General features: G+C 36.8%; 1 protein-coding gene across 1 annotated transcript; it reads right to left on the reverse strand.

Annotated features, from left to right (window-relative positions):
• Positions 1 to 449: 449 nt before the first annotated feature.
• ZDHHC13 (zinc finger DHHC-type palmitoyltransferase 13) lies at positions 450 to 23,980 on the reverse strand. The gene is made up of 17 exons (XM_067558208.1): positions 23,882 to 23,980; positions 22,077 to 22,219; positions 21,509 to 21,631; positions 20,094 to 20,171; positions 18,487 to 18,631; positions 17,037 to 17,101; positions 14,018 to 14,180; positions 12,936 to 13,061; positions 11,710 to 11,843; positions 10,765 to 10,865; positions 7,850 to 7,974; positions 6,903 to 6,965; positions 6,439 to 6,532; positions 5,488 to 5,571; positions 3,423 to 3,580; positions 1,876 to 1,973; positions 450 to 1,097 (listed from the first exon to the last, which is right to left on the reverse strand). Exons 1-17 carry the CDS (start codon positions 23,900 to 23,902, stop codon positions 959 to 961), a joined length of 1,860 nt encoding a protein of 619 aa, XP_067414309.1. The 5' UTR covers positions 23,903 to 23,980; the 3' UTR covers positions 450 to 958.
• Between the last annotated feature and the right edge of the window lie 319 nt (positions 23,981 to 24,299).

A 24,299-nucleotide genomic window follows, 5' to 3' on the forward strand; every position in this document is an offset into this window, starting at 1 on the left:
ATCTCACTTTTGTTCTTCTCTACTACAACATAAACCTTTCAGTAGGACACGGTGGGATCATGCTGCGTGAAGTCAATTTGACATCTCTGAAAAGTGACTCCCATTGGGCTATGCATTCTCCAAATAATATTAATCCCTTTGAATTTATCCAGGACACACGTTCATCACTTTGAACTATGGTAGCCCTATGCTTGCAGCCTGAAATAATGTGAAACAAGGTTTTATGCCTATACCATTAGGTTTTGGTCATGCACGTACTAGTGGTTGAGCTATCCCTTTCCAAGTGACACTCGTGTCAATGAGTGCAAGATTTAGTCTTCTGATCAATTCTTGTTAGATGTTTAAACCAGCAAGATAAGCCTTTGCTGCTGTTGTGGTTAATGATTTTTAAATATGTAAGTTTCATACGTCCCGTGAATATTTTTTAAAAAAATCAATAAATATAAGCATGAAAGCTAATTTATTTAATGTGAAAGCAAACAGTAAGTCTAAACAGTGATTCTGTACAAATTTACACAGTATAAAGACAAATAAGTTATCAAAAAATACAAGCTAGTGTTAAAAACTTTTTGAAATACCCAATTCAAAAATGTTAAATATTTTGTCCTTTAGCACATGTGCTCTTTGCAGACACATTAATCTGAAAAATGAATCAAAGGCATTAAATAAGATTTCTGGAGTGCTGTATAAAAATCTCAAAAATATATTTGGAGTGACATCTCATAGTTGTATGAAATTTCAAATTGTTTCAGCTGAAAGTACATACAAACCATCACAGCAATTCTTTCACCTCTGTTTTGCTGTAATTTATGATTATTAAAGGTGACTATTTCAACAATAGTAACAATATAAAAAAATAAGGCAGGAGAGTTTCAGAAGAACTTGCAAACTATATAAAGATTATCCAGTTTTATTTAGCTTTCAGCTTGGCTCTTTAAGAATTTGATGTTGCTTTTCTTCACACAGAGTGAACATTTTTACCTTTTGCTGGATGAAATGTTAGAGGGCATTGTTTAGTCCAGTCAACTACATTGGGCTTGAATATACCAAAGCACCTGCATTGAAAAAAGTCCGCAAGGTTCTGGAAGCATCCGTGACTGGAAGTTAGAGGGAAATATCTGTTACTAAATTTACCAAAAGAAGAGGGCAGACACAACAAATATGGTATACTAAAGAGTATTTCAAGAACAAACAAGGAGAGCTCCTGCAGAAGAAATAGAAAAATGAAAACATTTTCCCTCTACATAGCTTTGTCTATTATATTTTCATAGACTCTTTCCATCCTATATTACACTTATATGTTAAAAAAAAAAAAAAAAAAGAATTCAGATCAACTCTGATACTTGTTATTAGCATTTACTGAAATCACAGTCACTAGCACCAAGATAGTGAGAAAGTTGATTTCTACTTCAATAGAAATCCTCAAGGGCTAGAGTCTCTGTTGTGCCAAGTTCTAGAGTAGATGATTATGTTACCCTGATTCTCTGCTTGGCCCTGATGCAGGGTAGAGCAGCCTTTGGATTTTTTTAACCTATAACAGTGGGCAACAATCCCCCAAGAGTGTCTGTCAACTGAGGAGAGTCGGATACTTTGGACATATCTTCTCCCTGCATCCAAGGCTGTACAGAAGGGTTCCACAGTAGCTGACTGTGCTGGCTCTTCACTCCCTAGAATCACTCTCTATCTCCTTTGCTGGAGAGTCCCCTGGTGTGGATCCGATTCCATCCCCTTTGCATAACTCAGAAGAGGCATATTCAGCAAACACCTAATAAACTACCTTTTCTTTGGCACATACAAAGTAGTTAAACAGATTATAGTACTAAAGATGGTTAATACCACTTTCTTAAAAATAATTATCTTATCAAAAATACTTACTTGTATGGAGTTTTCCTGAGAGAAACAGGATGCTTAGAACACTTGCTCTGCATTGTGAGTTTTATTCTCTCGTGTGAAGTCAAGCCCAGAAATGCAATCTTCAAGGTGGCCAGGGCAGAGGGAAGGAGACAGTTGAAATGTGGATATGTTAAAGCATTTAAAATAATTGAGACACCAAAGAATGTTATTTCAGTTTTCTGCATATTTAACACAAAGAAACCACAGTATACATCTTAATGACAAAGACAACCACTAAGGCTGTCATAGAAACCAAGAAGTTGGGAGTGTCAATGCCAAAACCAGGAACTTATCCTTAATTGGTACAATGTACCTAGATATTTGCAGAGGTGAAAAAGGTCAATTCATAAAGACCTATAACAGACCTGATGCCATCTCCTTGCAAGGACAATGTACAGTAATACCTTAGCACAAGAGAGCAAGAAGAGGACAGAGTTTTTACATTTCCTCAACTGCATTTGTTGTCTGACATCTTTCCACTTGAGTTTTTTTGGCCATAATTTCCTATTGCCTTTTCTGTTGTGTAACATTATATGTTAGGTCAAAGGGATATTTAAAGATTACTGTCTGGCTGTCGGGCAGTGTCAACATATAACTTGCTAAGTCATCATTAAGTAATACAGGTTGATAAACTACTCTGTGCATAGCAGAGTAATTGATTGTAAATATTCTGCCTGTTTCCTAATTTTTTTCGTGTAAAAAATGTTTAATTACTCATTTCCTTTAATGTAGTCTAATCTATATTTTAGCCACATACAGATCAATGGTCTCTGAAGAAACAAAGGAAGCTAAATAAAAAATAAAATCTTAGCTCAGTAAATTTCTTTAACATCTGCAGATGTATAACAGTTTTCTAGTTTCTGAAAACTGGTAAAGAAATTTGTAAAAGAATTCAGATCAACTCTAATATTTGATAAAAGTACCAGCCTGGAACAAATTCTGTTTGGGAAGTCAAGTTATGAATCTTTGAAAAACAAGGTTTAATAAAAAATTGCTTGATATTCCTAAACACGGTAGAGCCGGGGTCATTTTTTTTAAATCTTAATTGAGCTTTAAATGGATTAATGAAGCACTGCTGAGCTATACCACATAGTTCTCAGTTCAGCAGTAATCACACCACTAGGCAAAATAATCAACCATACATTTGTATAGATTGACACCAGTTCTATTTATCACTTAGATTCTTTTCCTCCAAAACCTGCTTTATTTCTTAACAATTTCCCTAAACATTTTTGTTTTGCATCAAAAACAAGCAAAAGCTACAAACAGCAGACTTCCGTTATAAGGTTTGATTTTGAGAATCTCTTCAGACTGAACATCTGAAATGATTTCTGCACAAATAGCCACGGAACCAAAGGCACAGCCCTGGGGGTTTAAAGTGTGGGTCAGCCATGCACGTCACGGAAGCCTGATAGGGATGGGCCAATGAAGGTTGGCAGAACATAAGGCCTTTAATCAGACAAGTCCGCCAAGGAATATTTTTAAATTAAAAAATCTTCAAGAAAAGCATAAATAAAGCAAAAAAGTACCTGATAAAGCTGAATAATTAGCATCAGTGAAGCCCATGAAGTATGAAAACACACTAATGTAAAGATGTACAAAACCCATGAAGAACAAGACACTATCTGTGTAAAGTAAGTCCATGCTCCATCTCGCTGGTAAGTTGTTGCACAGTGTTCTGACCAATCTGAGAATGAGTAAAGTTAGATAGTTTATTAATTTTTGTTAGTAAAAGCTAAGAACAGAAGAGGTATGCTAGCATGGAATCTGACATTACGAACTCTAGAAACAAGACTTCTAGTATTTTACCACTTATAAAAACAATGCAGATGCGGTTACTGCATGCCGCCAACTACATACACATTTAACAAATTTCAGCTGGTATCAGAAATCACTGCAAGTTAATTTGTTCATTATACACTATGCAATCATTCCACAGCAGTATGGTCCACTTATTCAGAATGCCTCTCAGTGAGCCAATTTAAACTAAAGATAAATGTGAACTGAAGCACCTGTCCTACAAACATCATTAAAACCACCTGTAAAGATTTGTTTGCCAAGATGGGAAAAAACAGACCTTTATTGTATTGTTATTAATGTGCATTTTTGATTCAGGGAATGGGCTCCCTATGCATTGGATGGACGCTAAGAGAAGTTTTTATAAAATTAAATGATACTGAAAGGCAAGGACTACTACTTCACTGGGTTAGTATTACTTGAAATATTGTTTAATGATTATTTGTGGTTTTAAATGATCATTAAAAGCATCTACAGTTTATGACAGTCACCTTTTTGTTTGCATTTATAAACCAAAGGAATAAAATATAAAATGAATGGAGAACATATTCAACCAAGGCCAAGAGGGTTAAGTAGTGATTCTCCCAGCATTACAGAGATATGAAGTGGATTCCATATAACCTGGATTATTTTTTAAAGTCTTTCAAACATTTACAGCCTGGGTTATGTGCTTTTATATGTGAAAATTTAACAGACAAACCGAGCAAGGTTGGTTTTTAAGCTACAATTCTGCAAAACAATTATGTACTTAACATTAAGCACATGCTTAAGTCCCACTGAAGTCTTAGATTTGAGTTAGTTTTAGGATTTAGACAACTAAGAGCCATCCCTAGTTTTACTTTAGGAGAACCCTACATATTTGCACACTCAAGGCTCTCACTGAAGTGCAGGATAAGAGCTCAAGATCAGGCCTAATTTCTTACACTGTCATATACCCACTTTACTTCCCTGTATGTTAGTATTCCTCTCATTTTTGTATAATGTTATGCAGAACACAAAAGCCAACTCCTTGTTTGGATTTTTCATTGATGTTAATATCTCAATTCACACTCAGGCGTCACATCATCAGAGTTTTTAATGCTTTAAAACATTTCTGAATCCAACAATCAGAGCAGCACTTGTGAGCTGCCAGAAGATTAAACATGTTTCATAATTTTTCAGCTTTATGTTTTTAGCCAAAGATGTGAATACTATAAATTGAACTCACAAATCACATGATTGTGTATGAAATGGATGCAGGATGCTTCCTGAGAGCAACAGTGCAGGTAAATAATTTGCCCTCTCTTTGAAACTATCACCACATTTTTAAATATATTCTTGGCATTAGTCTTTAATACAGACTTTTCCCAATAACCATAAGATCAATAATTTCTGTGATAATATATTGAGGACCACATTTTCTACTGTAGGCAGAAAAGTACAGAGTACAAGACCACTAAAGTCTCTCCCTTCCCCCTCCCACACTTTTGTTCCTTATGGCTCTTGAATTTTGTTTCTAGTATAATCTCCACTTCTCTTCTGATGCCGTATTTCTTAAAAACGCAGATCTCTACAGCAGTACCTTTTAAAAATATATAATTTTTGAACTGTTACTCATATTAGACAAAAAGTTAATCAAAAACTTGATCATGAGTTCAGATATGCTGATATTTTTGTTAAAAGAGTTACAATGATTGTTCCTGCATAACCAAGATCAGGATTGAGCCACAAAATGACAATTATGAAATGCTAGAGAATAAAGAAAGTATGCAATAGCTCTTTGAAAATGAAATTAAAATGAAATGTACGAATACGTACATAGAAGAGTTCCATAGAACATCCAGACTCCCACCATTGTTAGGAAGAGCAGAAACAAGATGAAATAATAATGGTTGCCAACACCTGTATTTGGGATGAGGAAGAAAATACTTTATATTATGTATCTTAGTACCATTAGTGTTTCTCCAAACAGGAATGGAAAGATATTCAACATCAACCAAAGAAAGTTCTCACTATCCCAGTAAATTTTACCACAGCTTGATCTAATTCTTTCTCAACTTTCTCATGCTAGTAATCTCAATTACGACAATGGAACTACTTGTGAGGAAAGTGATATGGATTTAGTCTGTATTTGGAGCTTGCCTTAACTAGCACCATTGTTTTAACTCGATTAAAATTGATTAGGCAACCCCAGCTCTGCTCTAGCTCAAGATAATCACCTCATTATAAAACAGTAAATCTGTACTGTTGCTATTTAACTTAGTTCTTTAGCATTGCGAACACATGTAAAAAACAAAATAGATGATCTTGGTATTAACAACACACAAACAATCTCTCTTTAAATCTTGATTATAAATGTTGTCAGTTTTACATCAGAATTACTGTACAACTCAGGCACTGCAGTGGAAATTCTAAAAATGTACCTTTCCAATTTAAAAGTAAAGTTACAGTAACCTAAAGATATGCTTTAAGAAAACAGTCCAGTAGCTTTAAGGTCCATAACAATCCAACCCTGTCTATCTTTTTCTCCATTTCCTCCCGAATGATAGTGCTGGGAGCCCCCAGGAACTATTGTAGTTCCCTTACATGAATGGCTTCACTTCAGAGACTACACAGTCAAGGAGAGGGGCTGGATACAGCTCTCACTGGCACCTGTCAATACCCCTTAATCTATCAATCACAGAAATTAATTAGATTGTGATATTAGGTTCTATCCTTCAGGGAATTACCACAAGGTGTTTCCAAATATGCTAAAATAAACAAACTCACCTATACACTGTCCAGTCCATGGACAATGTTGGTCATATCTAGCAATACATGAGTCGCAAGCAATGCAATGCATGGATCTCAAAGGCTTTTTTACCTAGTTGAGAGTGGAGGGGAAAATGCAGTCATGCATTACATGCATAAACCATGTAAAACCACTTATTTTTTCTCTAAATTAAAAAAAAAAATTAAAATGCAGTTCCCATTGTAGATCGAACTTTTTCAACGTAATGTAAATGACATGATTAAGCATTTTTCCTTTTTATAGGCCAACTAAAACTACTGAAATTAAAGTTAAAGAACCAGAGCCTGCAGCCCTCACTCATGTGACAAGTAATACTGATGTCAGACCCAAAGAATAAGGACAAAATATAGTCCTCTTATTCAGAGAGCCATGCAAGTTAACACACCCTGAGTATCAAAAAAGTAGTATTATACATTAAACATGCAATAAAAACCTCACTTACAAGACATGATGTGCAAAATGTTCTGAAATCCAAGTGGCCAGCTTCTGCAAGAGTAACAATACTCTGAAAGACACAAGTTATTTTACAATTCTATTTATCTAATTTTTTGCAGGGGTGTCAGGAAGATCAGAGGCTTCTTAAATACTATCAAGATGACAAGTCCTCTTCAAGTGTCAAGTATTATTATTAAAGATATGCAACCAAAATATTTACATTGAGATGAAGCTAAGTTGTTTCCTAGTGTAGACAAAGAAAGGAACACAGATTCAAGGAAATGTAAGATGGAAAAGACCTATGTCGTCTAGTCATACCCCATCCATGCAGGATGTTTTTTATTTTCTTTTTTTGTGAAATAGTTTGTCCAGAATGGTTAAAACAATTCATATATGTATATTAGAACCATTCTCAATGTTTAAGAAGTACTTCTCATGCAGTTAGTAGTACTTCTGACAGATAAGGAAGGCAGAGTCAGCCACCCCCTAATACCAAGTAACCCTGAAGCACACCATAATGAGCTCCCTGTTCATTGCATGGCAATTTCTTGCTCCTGCTGTGCTAGATGCAGTTAGGGAAGATTGTGCCACTATTTTTCCCAGGTTTCCATAATGTTCATCAAGATTATGAAAGTGCTCTTGACAAAACAATGGTATTTTACGGGGTGAGACCATTGTAGAGTTCAGCTGCATCTCAAATGTCAACAGACAATGAAATCTATCTGAGGAGATGACAGAGAGGAAAGTTTTTTTTAAGAAAGCAGTGATAAGAGAAATAATTTACAATATATGAAAATAGAGAAGTATTAGTTGCCACTCAGGTACTAAGTGTTAAAATGAATCTCTTTGATGACTGAAGGAAATATTCACTGTTTAAACATAAAAGCACAGAAAAAACAAATGAACATATTATACCATGATATATTTTAAGTCTGTTTTATGGAGGTAAAATACCTTTTTTCTTTCTTCTTCAGAAATCTTAATGTATCCAGGATCAGTTCTCCAAGTTTTGTAGAAGTAGTAGAGAAGACCCACCATACTGAGGATGAAGGGGATCTGGAAAATTGTCTCTGCTAAATGTAGCATTCAGGTTAAGGAACACAGTTTTACATAATTTACTATCATCAACATTTTGCCCGTACAAACAATTAACATACTTTAAAATTAACTTGCACTGCATCACTGTAATTTTAAAGTATTTCACTAATACAGAAAAAGGATGGAATTTGTGTAGTAGTATACTCTTTGTACTCCATAGGTATTCACACAGCAAGGGCTCTGCAATTCTGTCCTCTGTAGTTCTAGAGAACTGTGTCTTTCACTAGTTATAAGTCAAATTCAGGACCAAAGGTCTCTCTTGCCTCACCTACACAGTTGAGATTCCTGACTTTGACTACACCCTTGAACATGAAGGTGAATCACATCCCTTCTCCACCAGTAAGGAATAGTGCATACAAAGAATATAAAGAATAAACATGTGCTAAGATGACATCCAGCAGTGGAGGATGTCACAGGCCAATCAACAATAATTCTACTGCCAATCACCCTTGAAAGGAAAGACATTTATAAGAAAAAGAAAATCCTATCAGCACTTTCTTACAACTCAAGATCCTAGACTAGATGAACTCCTAGTCCAATCTTATAGTTCTTCCTTTGTCCGTTTTGTTTATTTCTACCCCATGACTGACCAGTTTAAGAATATTTACAGATAAATATATACTGTACAAAATATACAGATAGGTACACATGTTTAGGTATAATATTGTTATATATAGATACTTGTTGCAATACTCATACATAAATAAAAAGGAAGATACATATGTATTATGTACTGAATTTTTACACTTCTGTATTATAAGCATTTTAACAACAGGTTGAGAGTGGGGTAGGCACCTAAACAAACCACACCAAGTTAAGATCGATATCTTCCTACGTACAGCACTATGCATGTTTACCTCAAAGTTGTTTTCTGTTGCAGTTTACAAATACAATGAGGTAACTCAATGGCTAAAATAAAAAAATGCTACTTAAATATTGATATTGTGTGTTTTAAGATGTAATCTCTTCCATAGCTCTTATGTTTAGTCATGATATATTGCAGGACACTCTTCTGTGAGCCCACATGGCACTGCATTTCCTTGTGGATATTATTAATACTCTGCATCTGTTTCTGTTTTGTAGATTTGAGGACACAAATCCCAGAACATAATGGCTGGGTGTTTATCAAAGTGTATAGGAAAGGTTCCAAAAATATGTACAAGTGCTCTATCAATCAAAACATTTATACCAAACTCATGGATCCGTGGGCACTCCCAGAAAGGAAATACGTACACACATAGCAAGATAGGGGAAAGGAAAGGAATGTGACCTACTTGCCCACAGTGGTCAGGGCTTTGGGTGTTCATCTGACGAAGTGGGTTACAGCCCACGAAAGCTTATGCCTGAAGATACTAAATTTGTTAGTCTTTAAAGTGCTACAGGACTCTCGTTGTTTTTATTTACAAGTGAGACAAATATATGCATGCATTCCCAGCTGGAATATACCCAACCACAAAAATTCATCCTGACAATTGTATTAAGGAGATCTCATTAGAAATAGCACAAAAGAAAATGCCACTTAAGGAATGAAGTAATTAAAAATGTAATGTTACTTAATGTAGGAATATATTACTACTGGTTTAATACAGAAATTATTTTCAAATAAAAATATCTCCCTAAAGGCCTTCTGTTTTAATGGAAACATTTTACAAAACTAAAAGATAAAGCCCTCTGGGTAATAACAAAGGAGAATACAGGAGAGTGAGTACAACAACATTTGTACACCCGCTTTACACATACTATCAATCCCTAGCCTCTTATAAGAGCTGAAGTATGTTAAAGAAAAGCTATGTACCACAGACAGAGAATGCAGTCCAACCTCTGAATGTATACAAAGGCAGGAAACTTTTGAAGTTTTATTATGTTTTTTTAAAAAGCATCAGCAAAAAGAGTTCTGAATCACCATCATTTCAGAATGTGGATATGCCATTTATATTTTATTTATTTGGACCCCAATCCAGAAGACACTTATACGTGTATCTGAACACAGTGCTTGATCAGGGCCTTGATAAGCAAGGTAAATGACCACGAGGAACTAATCTGGAAGAAAAATTTGGTTTTAACAATGGCATAAGCTAATTTGTATTCCACAAAACATTAAAAAGTTTATTTTCGTGTCTTCAGATTTAAACCAACTTGATATCGGATAGCACTGGTTAAGTTTGAACCACAGGAAGGCAGATTTCCAATTCCTGGTACCCCATGTAATGTCCCAAAGATAATAAGGCTATTCTTATGAACAAATATATGTTCTTTGCTATTAGCAACCTAACAGAACAAGTTATTGTATCCTCTCCGACAATCTAAAAAATAAGTGCATAAGTGAAACTGAAGCTTACTAAAGGTAAATATTATTCAAACGACACTTTATCATGCAGGCAAAATGTAATTTTAAAGTAGTAATAAACAAAATTCCAATAGTCTTGCTTTTCATATATTTTTACTCAATAACTATTTAGAGTATTTGAATATAATGGATAAAGCTTGAAAATCCCAATCTCCCTTAAAATACTCAATATTATCAAATATTTCTCAAGAATAAAATTTGTATTTTACTTAGAAACTATTTTCTAATCACGTAAACCCCAATTTCTGTCCATTGATAGTCTTCAGATACAGTAGTTCAAAATTACCTCATTCCTTCCTAATGGAAGCAAAGCACCAATCCTACATACACTTACATGTTAGTAGCAAAAGTATGCATATTTGCAGGATTGGGGTCCAAATTTATTTTAGCATTTAGCATTTCACTCCTTGAGTATAAAGGATATCAGGCAGGAACCAAACAAACCAGGTCATAGACACCCAAAAAATGGAACTTAGCATGAAAACTGCTGGTAAATATTTTAGGCTCTTGAACCCCACAAATTGCCTGAAAGACATTATTAAAAAAAATATGTATTTCTAAACCATATAAATTCAGTCAAATATGTAAAAATGTATAATAAAAGCTTTCCTCATGTTCATTTTAGGTCCCCATTTAAACTGACTTATAAATTACTGCTCAGAAACCTTTTGTGGCCTTGTGTAGCATGCCACCTACAGTGCTCCTCTGTAAATGAAATGTCATGAAGAACACAATGTTCCAGCTAATATATGACATCAGAATTGGTTTCTTTACTGATGAAAACCGTAGCGTGCGAAGTGTACAGTCTATGCTAACTCCTGCACCAGGGCAGTACCAGTATCATTTCAACAGACATTGGCTGCAAGGTGTTACAGTGCATTATAGGTTGGAAAAATAGTTTTGGGGGCGATGCTGGGGGAGGAAGATTTCTCAAAATCTGGGGTCTTATCCCCAGTGGGAAAAAAAATTAAGATAATTTATATTTTTGTAATTACCATTAGAAGGTAAGCTCAGCATGTGGCAAGATCAGACCCTCAACTATATTTACATTTTTTTTTTGTGTGTGTCTTTCATTTAAAATGGAACAGTGTTTCTAAATAATTCTCATCTCCCACTTAGGTTTACTGTTACTAGAAGATTAAACAGTTTTTTAAATTTGTAACTTTGTAATTGTTCTGATAAACATTTCACCAAAGGATTCTTTAAAAACAAAACAAAAAAACTCAGTAGGAAATAAATTATTTTAACCAGTTAATTTACTTATAGCTAAAAGTGAACTTATGAGACCCTCTGAAGGGAATACTATACGAGAGACATACAAAAATAATTATTATATAAATACACACACAGAAAAGATAAGTGCACAAACCTTGTAAGCAGAGTCATCCCGAAAAATACGAAGAGAAGCAGACCTCCTTTCAAAAGCCAAGAATCGGAATTTAAGTCCATTATGTATCCTATAACCCACATCAGTGTCAAGGAAGACACCAACAGCAGGAAAAACTATCAAAATGATTACTGTTACAACAGAATACCTAAAATATTACACAAAACAGCACATGACATAGCAAACACAATATCCAAAAATTAATGGAAGTTCAAAGGATTCTCTGAGGACAAACCAACACATACTTTTAGGTATACACATTTCAGGAAAGCAATATTACTACATTTTGCGTTCAAGTTTTTCTCTACAACTTTAACCCATCTCTCCCTCAATATTTTGGAACAGAATTAGAAAACAGACTATATTTAACTTCTTCAACCAAATGCTTCAACTGATGTAGAATATTATTAGTTTCAGAAATTTCTCTTAAAAAAAAGCCCCGTGCCACAGGAACTGTAAGTGTATTATTTTTCTAATGAATCGCGAACTACAAATTAAATTGCAACCATTCTTCAATTATAAAAACCTCCAGTGCCTTATTAACCACATTAGCTGAGAAACATCATGCCCAATGAAAGGAACTAGAATTTCAACAAGGATTAATTTCTTATTGCACGTCTCTAAAAATTCCTGTTACATTTTAAAATCATTTTGTTTTTCTTATAGAAATTAAATCTTTACTGAACCTGAAAAAAAAAGGGAGAAATGATTTTGTACCATCTTGCAACAAATCTACAGAAGCAATTCCATTTGTTTTACCTCAATCAGCGTCCTAGAATATGAGCCTAAGATTTCATCAGTCCACCATGGATCTTGCTACACAGGTCTAATTTATTTAAAAAGCATTTACATATTATGATGATGGGTTCTACACAAACTCCCATTATACGATACTCATACAAAAATAAGGATATAGGCCTAAACTTTCAAAAGCTGATAGTGGTTCTGGGTGTTTCAATTTCTAGGTGCCCAAGTTTAGACACTTTAAAATCCTGATTCCTTCTAGATGTCTTAAGTTGGGCACTTAGCAATTGAGGGCCTCCACCCCTCAAAAGTCTCTTGAAAATGTAGGCCTAAATGGCAATCTTAAACCCAGTACTCTTCCCACTGGCTTCAATGGAGGCAGGATCAAACTCCATAAGTCATACATTTATATATTTTAAAATGTATACTGCAGTATTCCATGAATTGTTCCTATATGAAAATACCTCATATTTCTCTAGCAACCTGAGTAACCTGGAGTTTCTTCTGGTTCTCATTTTTTCTTCTTGAATTAACATGTGAATAATCAAGCGATTTTGAATTTGGTGAGCAAGGTCAAGCGGTGTGTCTCCCTTTAAAAATAGAAATTAAAGTTTATTTTTCTAAATGTGTTGTACATTTAAATAACCACATTAGTAACTGAGTAATAACAGATATTATGAAGTTAAAAATGGAATAATTTGGTGGATGTTTGTTTTTCAGACTAATTTAGTTTCAAACTAATCTACCAGTGGTAGATAAACTGCAGAGCCACAATACAATTAAGTCAACCAAGTAGACTGTTCTGGTTGCAACAGTTTTCAGTGCTAACAAATTTGAATTATCAGTTGTACTGCCTCTGAAGAGATGCAATAACCTGAAATTTTAGCAAAGTCAAAGCTAAGAAATTTTGCATTCTCAAGAGCAAGGGCAAGACAAGAAAAGTATAAATAAGAAGGTATTCTAGGATTCAAGCATGCAAATGAAAAGATATCAAAAGCAGAATTAAGGGTATGTCTACACAGCAGCTGGAAGCGTGCTTCCCAGCATGAGTAGGCAGACATGGGCTAGTTCTGCTCAAGTGAAAGTGAAAAAAAAAAGAGCACTGTAGCCATCTTAAAAGGGCTGGTGTTTTCAGAGGGCAGATGTTCAGCACTTTTGAAAGTCAGGTCCCTTTAAGAATCTCAAGCTGGACAACCAAAAATCATTAGCCACTTTTGAAAATCTCTGCCTAAGTACCTAATGCTCACAATTTCTCTCTGAGGTAGGTATTATTATTCATATTTTATAGATAAGGGAACGGAGACAGAAATGGTAAGTGGATTGCCTAAGATAAAAGGACATCGGTGTTTGTTGAAGTAACAAATTTGCATCTAAATTTTAGAAAAACTGAACAGAATGCCAAATATTATGGTCCTATTCCCATTAAAATGGACATCAAGATCCTAATGGTCTGAAACAGGATTAGATAGAGCCCTAAGATTGTTCTTTGAAGTAATTTCACATTGTTGTATTATACAGAATTAAATTTAATTTAAAAAAATTGTACCTTGACATTTTTGATGTCCAAATTAGATCCAGCATCCAGCAGTAGTTCTACAGCATTAACATTTCCTGCTGTAACTGCCCAATGCAATGCAGTATTCTTCTGAACTTTGTCTACAGCACTGAGAGAAGGATTAAACTTTAAAAGAAATCCTGTGGGTTCTGATCTAGATGAAAATAAACAGGATATACAGACTAGTTAGACAACAGAAAGCAACTTAGATTAAAGTGTCACTGTGGTTAAACAACAAAGTAAAAGAAGCAGTTAGAGGCAAAAAGGTATCCTTTAAAAAGTGGAAATTAAATCTTATTGGGGAAAACAGAAAGGAGCATAAACTCCGGCAAGTGAAGCGTAAAAATATAATTAGGAAGGCCTAAAATGAATTTGAAGAGCTAGCCAAAGACTCAAAAAGTAACAGCAAAAAAATTGTTAAGTACCATCACAAGTAGGAAGCCTGCTGAACAACCAGTGGGGCCACTGGACGAGAGTGATGCTAACAGAGCGTTCAAGGAAAATAAGCTATTTTGGAGAAACTAAATGAATTCTCTGCATCGGTCTTCACAGCTGAGGATGTGAGGGAGATTCCCAAACCTGAGCCATTCTTATTAGGCTCCCCAAATCTGAGGAACTGTCCCAGATTGAGGTGTCATTAGAGGAGGTTTTGGAACAAATTGATAAATTAAACAATAATAAGTCACCAGGACCAGATGGTATCTCACCAAAAGTTCTGAAGAAACTCAAATGTGAAATTGCAGAACTACTGACTGTGGTATGTAACCTATCATTTAAATCAGCTTTTGTACAGATGACTGAAGGATAGCTAATGTGATGCCAATTTTTCAAAAAGGAACCAGAGGTGATCCCGGCATTTACAGGCTGGTAAGCCTAACTTTAGTACCAGGCAAACTGGTTGAAAGTATAATCAAGAACAGAAGTATTAGACACATAGATGAATACGATTTGTTGGGGAAGAGTCAACATGATTTTTGTAAAGGGATATCATGCCTCACCAATCTATTAGAATTCTTTGGGGGGGGGGGGGGTGTCAACAAGCATGTGGACAAAGGTGATCCAGTGAATATAGTGTACTTAGATTTTCAGAAAGCCTTTGACAAGGTCCCTCACCAAAGACTCATAAACAAAGTAAGTTGTAATGGGATAAGAGGGAAGGTCCTTTCCTGGATCAGTAACTGGTTAAAAGACAGGAAACAAAGGGTAGGAATAAATGGTCAGTTTTCAGAATGGAGAGAGGTAAATAGTGTTGTCCCCCAGGGCTGTGTACTCAGACCAGTACTGTTCAACATATTCTTAAATGATCTGGAAAAAGGGGTAAACAGTGAGGTGGCAAAATTTGCAAATGATACAAAACTACTCAAGATAGTTAAGTCCAAAGCAGATTGCGAAGTTACAAAAAAGGGATCTCACAAAACTGGGTGAGACTGGGCAATAATGGCAGATGAAATTCAATGTTGACAAATGCGAAGTAATGCATATTGGAAAACACAATCCCAACTATACATATAAAAGGATGGGGTCTACATTAGCCGTTACCACTCAAAAAAGATCTTGGAGTCATTGTGGATAGTTCTCTGAAAACATCCACTCAATGTGCAGTGGCAGCCAAAAAAGCTAACAGAATGTTGGGAATCATTAGGAAAGGGATAGATAATAAGAGAAAATAAATCCATGGTACGCCCACATCTTGAATACTGCGTGCAGACCTGGTCGCCTCATCTCATTAAAGATATATCAGAACTGGAAAAGTTACAGAAAAGGCCAACAAAAAATTATTAGGGATAGGGAAAAGCTTCCATATGAGAGATTAATAAGACTGGGACTTTTCAGCTTGGAAAAGAGACAACAAAAGGGGGATATGACAGAGGTCTATAAAATCATGATTGGTGTGGAGAAAGTAAATAAGAAAGTGTTATTTACTTCTTTTCATAACACAAAAACTAGGGGTCACCAAATGAAATTAATAGGCAGCAGGTTTAAAACAAACAAAAGGAAGCATTTCTTCACACAACGCACAGTGAACCTGCGGAACTTCTTGCCAGTGGATGTTGTGAAGACCAAGACTATAACAGAGTTGAAAAAGGAAGTAGGTAAATTCATGGAGAATGCGTCCAGCAATGGCTATTCACCAGAATAGGCAGGGATTGCTGCTGTTTGCCACAGGCTGGGAATGGCTGACGGGATGGATCATTTGATGATTACCTGTTCTATTCATTCCTTCTGAAGGATGTGGCATTGCCCACTGTCGGAAGACAGGATACTGGGCTAGATGGACGATTGATCTGACCCAGTATGGCTGTTCTTATGTCAGATGGGTATTCAGATGGAGCAAACACCAGGGGCATTAAAGATGGACAAAAGACTGAAGGATCTGCTCCCCAGGAGGTTCCTGATAGTTTTTGCGTCAAGGAGGAAGAGGAAGAGAACTTCACTTTTAGGTGCTGCAGGTGAGGTTGATATATCAGGCTACTATTAAGTTTTACTCCCAAGTATTTGACAACTGGATGGAATGCCTCACTGTTGGAATGCTAGGAAGTATGTGCTGTATGTATAGTTTTCTAGAGTACCAAATTGACTTTGTACTAACTTAGGCTCTGCCTTTTTCCTACTGTGAGCCTACTTTCAGCTATTTCCCTAGATTGTGGGAGATGCTTTATAGGTGCTGGCATTTGAAGATCACCAGTACTAATGCAGTTGCAGTGCAGAAAACCACTTAAATCTTTTTCTAACATAGACAAGGCTACACTGACTGCAGTAGGAGTCTTCATAAATAAGAAACAAATACAGGCTCATAGAGGTGCTCCCAAGTTGTATTTATGGACACGTTGCTTCCACAATAAAACCCCATTTTTAGGGATCTACCAATCAGCTGTAAGAATTTGCTCTGGAATGAAATTTTTGGCAATTGTAACCTCTGATTAAAAGGGACGTATTTCATTATTTTAAAAAGCCTATGAGTTATCTGGGTGCAAGAGGATTGATAACTTTTTAGTTATCCATTACTTACCCAATTACTTTCTGTGCTGACAGCATAAGAGGTGTTTGTCCGCTGAAATCTGTTGTATCTATACTCTGAGTATGAAAAGATGTTGAGAGTATTAGATATAAAATTATTCACTAGATTTCAGAATAAAAGATACTCTGCCAGATTCTCAGATGGTGCAAATTGATGTTATTCTACTAGAGTTACTGAAGCTAGGCCAGTTGACGCCAGCTGAGAACCTGGAACTCACTTTAGCAGTAATTCCTTTCCTCTTTCTCTTTCTTAATTCCTGTATGTATCTGCTTTTAGTACAGGTTAAGTAGATTCCAACAAAGATAATTTAAGAGAAAATTCTTCACTAGTCTTCTGCCTCTGTCCATCTAATTCTATATGTTGAAAATAGCTTTACTACACCAGTATATTTTGGAAGGGAAAAAGAGAGGTTGTTTTTTCCTTTGTGTAAGGTCTGGGGGCAAAGAGGTGAACTAGAAATCAGTATGCAGTATAGAAAAGGGAGTAAGCTATAGCAAATAAGGAAATAATCAATTTCCTACCTCCTATTCACTGATCTCTTTCCCTGTGCTATTTTATCTCTTCTCACATATAGGTAGGCCCACAAGAATTACACATTCACATTTTGAAATAGAGAATTAAGTTTCATGTACAGTGAAGTATAACATAGATTGAATCAAAGGGAATTTTTTGAATTGCTAGAAGGTTCCCTTAGCAACTGAGGTAGCAGAAGAGGCTTCTTAAGTATGTTTGTGGCAAACACCGTCTATATTAGACTTCACAGGTTACAATTGTTTTACTACAATGGGTTCTAGGATAGAGAGAGAATGTGTTTATCAGATTGTAAAATCTTATTGCAGAATATCACCTGAGCAAAGGCTCCAAAACTGCAAGCACTTACACACATGCCTAATTAACTATCAAGAGTAAACCTATTAAGTTCAATGTGACTACTCAGATGAGTGAAGTTGCACACATTTAAGGGCTTGTAGAAATGGCACCAAAGTTTTCCAGGCAGTTCTACATGATCACTGGTCTGATCACTATGTTAGCCAGCAAAAATATTCTCTCTGGCACATACTGTTTCGTTTCTACCTTTAAATTTAGCTTTCCGCAGGTGCATAATGGTGCAGTTTTAAAAAGAGCTAAGACACAGACTCAGGCTGATCCTCTGTTTTGTGAGCTTCATATAACAGACATATTTATATAGCACTATAGGTTTGCATAGCGCTGGACAGAATTGCTTATGTATTTTGACTTCTAAAAGACAGGAAGAGGTAAAATGCAGGAAGGGCATTACTATGTATTTCTATGAACTTGTGGCATAATGAATACTTCCTTAAAAACCGCTTGTCAATAAGGCTCTTTTTTTTATTTAAGAAACCAAAATATAGATAAAATATATTTGCAGAACTAGGTAGGAAACAAAATATGGGACATCCGTGGCATATCTAAAACATACCTGGCCTTTTGATACGAGATAAGCTATTATAGGCATATGCTGAAAGACCACTGCTAAGTGAATGCTGCTGTATCCTTCCCCATCAATAAGAATGGGATCTGCTCCACATTTTAACAACAATATGACCATAGACAAATGCCCTTGCCTGAAAAGAGACATGAAATCTTTTTCAGAAATCTTTAACATGTTAACTTATAAGAAGTTATAAAAGAGCTCTATTCAAATTTATATTAAAAGAATCTTTGAGACTGACTGATTGACCATCCAGTAACGTGGAAAACCCTAGAGAAAGCTTTAAAGAAACTTGGTAAGTTTAACTTAGACTATGTTCTAAAAGTATATTTCACCAATAATTAAAATTAATCTTTGGAATAGTGCTGAATATTTACTAAGAATTTTCTTTGCTGGCTGTGTGGAAAATCCTAGCATTTCAATTAATATTGTAAACAAAAGTGAATTAAAACAACCCTTATATATGAATACACTGTATCAATCACTCTAAGAAGTCTCTATCTATTGCTTAAACAATAATTAATATTGTATTCTTATTCATTTGTACTTAATGCATCTATGGAACATTTCAGTTTGGTTATGTAAACCAGAATCATAGCTCTAGATACGGTGGGGGAGGGAGGAGGAGAGAATATCAAACTTCTGACCAGAAGTTGGAGCTACTGAAAAAATTATATTAAGGGCTAGTCTAACACTTGAAAGTTATTTCAGATTAAGGTAGGATATGAATTTAAAGTCAAACAACTATTCAGGAATAGCTCCCTGTGTAGACGTACTTATTTAAAAATGGATTACGCTAAACCAGCAAAAGGTATTCATTCTGGAATAAAAGTGTCCAAACAGAGCTATTTCAGTTAATTTTCCTGTGTAAAGAAGCTCTACATTTCCTTTCCTGACCAGATTACTGAAGTCCTGTCTTAATGGGCACAATGGGTATATTTTTAAATTGTGTCAAACAACTGATTTAGCTAACATGCTAACTGTCACATTTTCAGAAGTCTAATATAGACACAGCACAGTGCCTTTAACACATGCTAAATTGGTCAAGTTAAAGCCTAGGCTCCTCCTTTAAATCCTAGTCTAGAACCCAAACTCACACATTTCAAACAGTGTTAGCTGGTCATGGTGCATATTGGGGGTGGGAGGGGTGTGTGTGGGGGGTGTTTTTGGCTACAACATGGCCAGCTAACATGTCTTCAAAAGGTTGGCCTGTGTCTTAACAGGCATTAAGAGGGATTTTCAATCATCTTAAGGTAACACGAATTTTAAAAAAACCCCTTTTTGCCTGTTAAGACAAGACCTCCGTGACAAGTTCTGAATATTAAGTATTGCTCCATCCATAGCAGTGGTCCAAAACATGGACCAAAATACATAGTCATTAAATAGCAACTTATTTTGCAAGCCCCACAACAGTATCTGGGTATCTGAGGGCAAGTTTGAGTGCTAATATACATATACAAGCTACAGACTCTTTGTTCCTAAATAAAAGAAACCAGCACTAACTAGGATGAAGATATTAATTAATAAACAAACAGAAGAAGTATTGTATTGTTAAACATTGACAGAAGTATAACTGGCATCCATAAGTACCATACCTAATGGCCCAGTGAAGTGGAGTGGAATTTAAATCTCCACCTAGTTGATCCACTACTGCACCTTTGGAAATATAAAACCTGTATAACAGCAATAAAATAAAATTATTGAGAGAGATGAAAAATTAACATGTAGGGAAGAAACTGCTCTAGTTATGATTATTATTGTAATAATGATACTTTCACTGGACAGGCAAATGCACAAAGATACTTTTACTGTAAAAACTGCTGTTTTGAAAAGATGCTGCATTTAAAGAAATACAATAATCAAGCACTGCACTCCTGAAATTTTTATGCTATTCAATTTACCAGCTCCACACGAACTAAGCCTCGTCCCCCAGTTATAAATCTGCTCTGTGCATTCTAGATACTGAAATCAAGCAAATGCTTAAGAATTTGCTGGATTGGATCCTTAGGTTTCAGTCCTTCAAGATGCTTCATGTGAGTGGATTCCTGCATTTGTGCTGAGCCCCACTAAAGTCAATGACAGTTTGCCTGCATCGATCTATCTCATCTTTTAGGGCTTGTCTACATGGTGTGTTAGTGCACACAAGAGGGGGGTAAATTCTAGCACACACTTGCATGTCTTGCACTAACTGGCTCACATGGATCCTGGTGGGGTGAACTAAAAGTTCCCTAGTATGTCGTCCTGTTTCAAACAGTACTATGTTAACATGCCGAAGGGAACTTTTAGTGCACCCCAGCAGGAACCACATTGGTCAGGTAGTGCACAACATGCTGGTGCGCACTAGAATTCACACCCTAACTGGTGTACCCTAATACAGTATGTATCCACTCCCTTAGAGATAGCAAAAAGATAGAAATATATGGTCTAACGTACTTAAAATTGCATATCAAGGGTTAAATCCTGCAAGGCACTGGGCACTCTTCACTTCTATGGACTTCAGCAGGATTGGATCCCAACATATAAAATCAGTGTTGAAAGTTGTGTATTAATGCTCTATTTTACTATTTAGAAAGAACTGGTTCCAACGGCTTTTTCTTTCTCTGCTAATTCAGGGAAGCACCTTGAAATTCCAGAAGGTAAGAACTCCCATCCGAAATATCTATTAAGGTATTGGCAGATAAAAATTTGGAGATGTTCATTTCAAATGAAGATTTAAAAATTTTATTTTGTACCTGAAACCTGTGTGTTCAGAAACATATTGGATCTCACGTATTGAAGAAATTCACACTCAGAGAGAGTGAACAGTAATGCTATAGCATTTCAGGGGCATAACCTATGCAGACTGGATGTAGGTAAACGCATTTTATATTATTAGTAAAACAGTATATGCCATTAGTTTCACTTGCTTACAAAATATAACAGAAGTGAACATGAAAGACAACAAAAATATTCTTCCTAAGTTATTTATTTACAATTATATGGTCATATGCACACAGATACTACAGCTTACTTTACAAGATCCAGTCTGTTGTTTATTGCTGCCCAATGAAGAAGTGTCACATTTTCTTTGTCTGGTTGTCTGACATCATATCCTGCTTCCACCAATTCTTTGCACCGCTCCAATATGCCATATCTCAAGTAAGAAAAATATTCAGTTTTAGTTGTGATTCTTTAGTATTTTCTAATTTAGGGATTTTCACATATTCAAAAAAAACCCCAATCCTCCACTAAGGGCCTGATCCAGCAGTTCCTACTCTGGCAAAATTTCCTGTTGGGGTCAGTAGAAATCTTTCCTAAGCAAGAATGGGTGCTGGACTGAGCTGTAAATTAGTTGACACATATAATCTTACACCAACTGAAACTAATCTTGTTTAGCTACAGATATTTTATATTGTTTATGGTTAAAAACATTGAATAGCATGGTTTTACAGTTAGTTTTCTGATGTTATTTAAATCAGGGGAGAGGGGAATCACATCTTCTGATGTGTTAAGAAATAAATATTACAAATGGCATTAAATTTAAACAACCTTCAAAAATTCCATTTTTTAATATAAAATGGAATATACTATTGACTTACTGTGTAGCTTTGACAATATCGCAGCTACTGTAGTCCTCCACAAATGGAAATGCTGCATCCTTTTTTGATTGATCTTTATCTTCGTAGATGTTATGCCAATTCCGTGCATGAGGTTGATGAGGGCAATGGCTGTGATTTTTACACTGTGGGTTAACAATGAAAATATTTACCAATAAATATTATTTAAATTATACACTCTTTGGGAAAGGGTTTGTGTCTTCTCCTGTTTAGAAAGCACCCAGCGTACTTTGGGGTGGGAGGAGCAGTACATCGATATAAACAAATAAATAAATTTGAAAACATTAACTTTCTGTGTTAGTGCAAGCCAGAGGGGTGTAAATTCTAGTGCACACCAGCGTGTCATGCACTAACTGGCTTATGTGGACTGTGCTGGTGTGCACTAAAAGTTCCCTAGATGTAGTCCTATTTCAAACAGTTTGATTCTGCACTTCTTGGACGTCCAAAGCTCAAAATGAAGCCAATAACATTTCGGGGTGAGTGGCATGACATCAAGAATAGATATTCAAGTGCTTTGGGGGCACTCAAGATTTTGCAGGATTATGTCTAGGCAAAAAAGGGATTTGTTTACAATAAAGCTAATCTATAACAATGGTTTCAAAGTTTGTATAAACAGGGTATAACTTTGTGTTGTCATGCATAAGCCCCAAACAACAAACAAAAACACAGTCAAAAAAGTATTGTAATATATTGTACTCATTTCCTAATGAAAGTAACAAGTGTATTTATTTATTCACTTCCCTTCCTAAAAACTGCTGTGAAAAATCAGCTGGTTTTTAACTCCACAAAAGATTGCATTTCAACAACTGGATACGGATTCCTACACAAATAGGCTAAGATTTTGAAATGTAGGTGCCTTCAGTTTTAGGCACCTAAATAACAATGATCTAATTTCCACAGGTGCTCAGCAAAATCAGATCACTTTAATTTAGATGTGCAAATATTTAACTGTTTGAAAAATATGGTCAAATTTGCTTCAAGAAGGGAAAGGTTATTTTTCATAGCAGGATCTGTTTGTCAGTCCTAAGTGAGTAAGGGGTTTGCTAACCCACCATACTTTTCATTACAAGGGTCCATCTTTTGGGATTGGCCGGGAGGATATTTTTCATTAGCCGTGTACTATTTTGTGTCCAGGTGCAACCCATTTCCTGGCTCCCTCCTCTCCTGCCATCTTGACACTGGTCCAAGAGAACCTACACATTCCAAACACCCCTGCAAAGTCTGAGACCCTTTGTTAGTTCTCTCATCCTTTTTTTTTTTTTTACCTGAAATACTGAGTGAAACTGGGGGAAGAGCGTCGGGGGTGGGGACGGAACACACAAAGCTACCGGAAGGTGAAGGGGCAGGCGGGGGAAGAAGTAACAGGGGACACACCACTGCTTGCCTCCTCCCCGACAGACCACCCGCACCTGGAGGCGGACATCAACAACAGCGCTAGGGCAGGTATAGCTTTAATTCGTTAAGGGAGGGAGAGGGGGGCCCACAACGTCGCTGAAGGGAGCAGTGCCGCTGCATTTACCCTCTGGAACAGGCAGCGAGATCGAAAGAGCCCTCCTTGGGGGGCTGGGGAAAGGGCAGCACCTCAGCCGGCCCTGCTGATATGATGCCACCCCCCCCCCCCGGCCCATTCATGCAGGCTCTCCACAACGGGGGGGGGGGGACAAGTCTGCACCCCGCCCCCATCTCGCTCACCCCAGGCCCTTCCGAGGCCTCTCCCCCATCCCCGGTCACCCCTTCGCTCCACAGCCGAGCCTGTCAGGAGAGTCCCGCTTCCTCCCCCCCCTCACCGCAGGGCCGGCCCCCTCCATGCCGGCTGCTCTGGACTCGGCCCAGGCCGCCCGCTCCTGACCGCCTCGACTCGCGCCTCCAGCTTCCTCCTTCCTGCTCCCTCTTCCTGGTTACCGCCCCGTCCCAGCCGCGGCGCTGCCAATCACGGGAGGAGCTTCCCAGGGGTGGGTGGAGCCAGAAGCGCGGTGACTCCGCCCACTCTGGAGGCGGTACCCGTGGGGGTCGGCCCTCAGAGCAGCCCCTCCGGCAGGCGAGGGAGGGGCCTGGCCCGCTCCCCCGCCATTGGTGGAACCCAGCTGTTGCACCCCTCTCATGCCTGGCACCCACAAATCAAATCCCAGGACGAGCCCAGACGTAATCCCATACCCATGTCTGGCATCCACATGTTGCCCCCTCAGCTATAGGGTGCCCATCTGT

The sequence above is a fragment of the Emydura macquarii genome, unplaced genomic scaffold (genome assembly GCF_026122565.2).
Source record: "Emydura macquarii macquarii isolate MOO-44397 ecotype Brisbane River unplaced genomic scaffold, CSIRO-AGI_Emac_v2 contig_1876, whole genome shotgun sequence".
Taxonomy (NCBI): Eukaryota; Metazoa; Chordata; order Testudines; family Chelidae; genus Emydura; species Emydura macquarii.

Bases quoted from the DNA above. Each gene is read 5' to 3' on its own strand.
- ZDHHC13 (XM_067558208.1), bottom strand. From the start codon at position 23,902: ATGGAGGGGGCCGGCCCTGCG. The intron at 5,572-6,438 runs GTGAGTTTGTTT...TCCCAAATACAG, and splicing joins ATGGACTGGACAGTGTATAG to GTGTTGGCAACCATTATTAT. The intron at 1,098-1,875 runs GTAAGTATTTTT...TCTAACTTCCAG, and splicing joins CTCAGGAAAACTCCATACAA to TCACGGATGCTTCCAGAACC.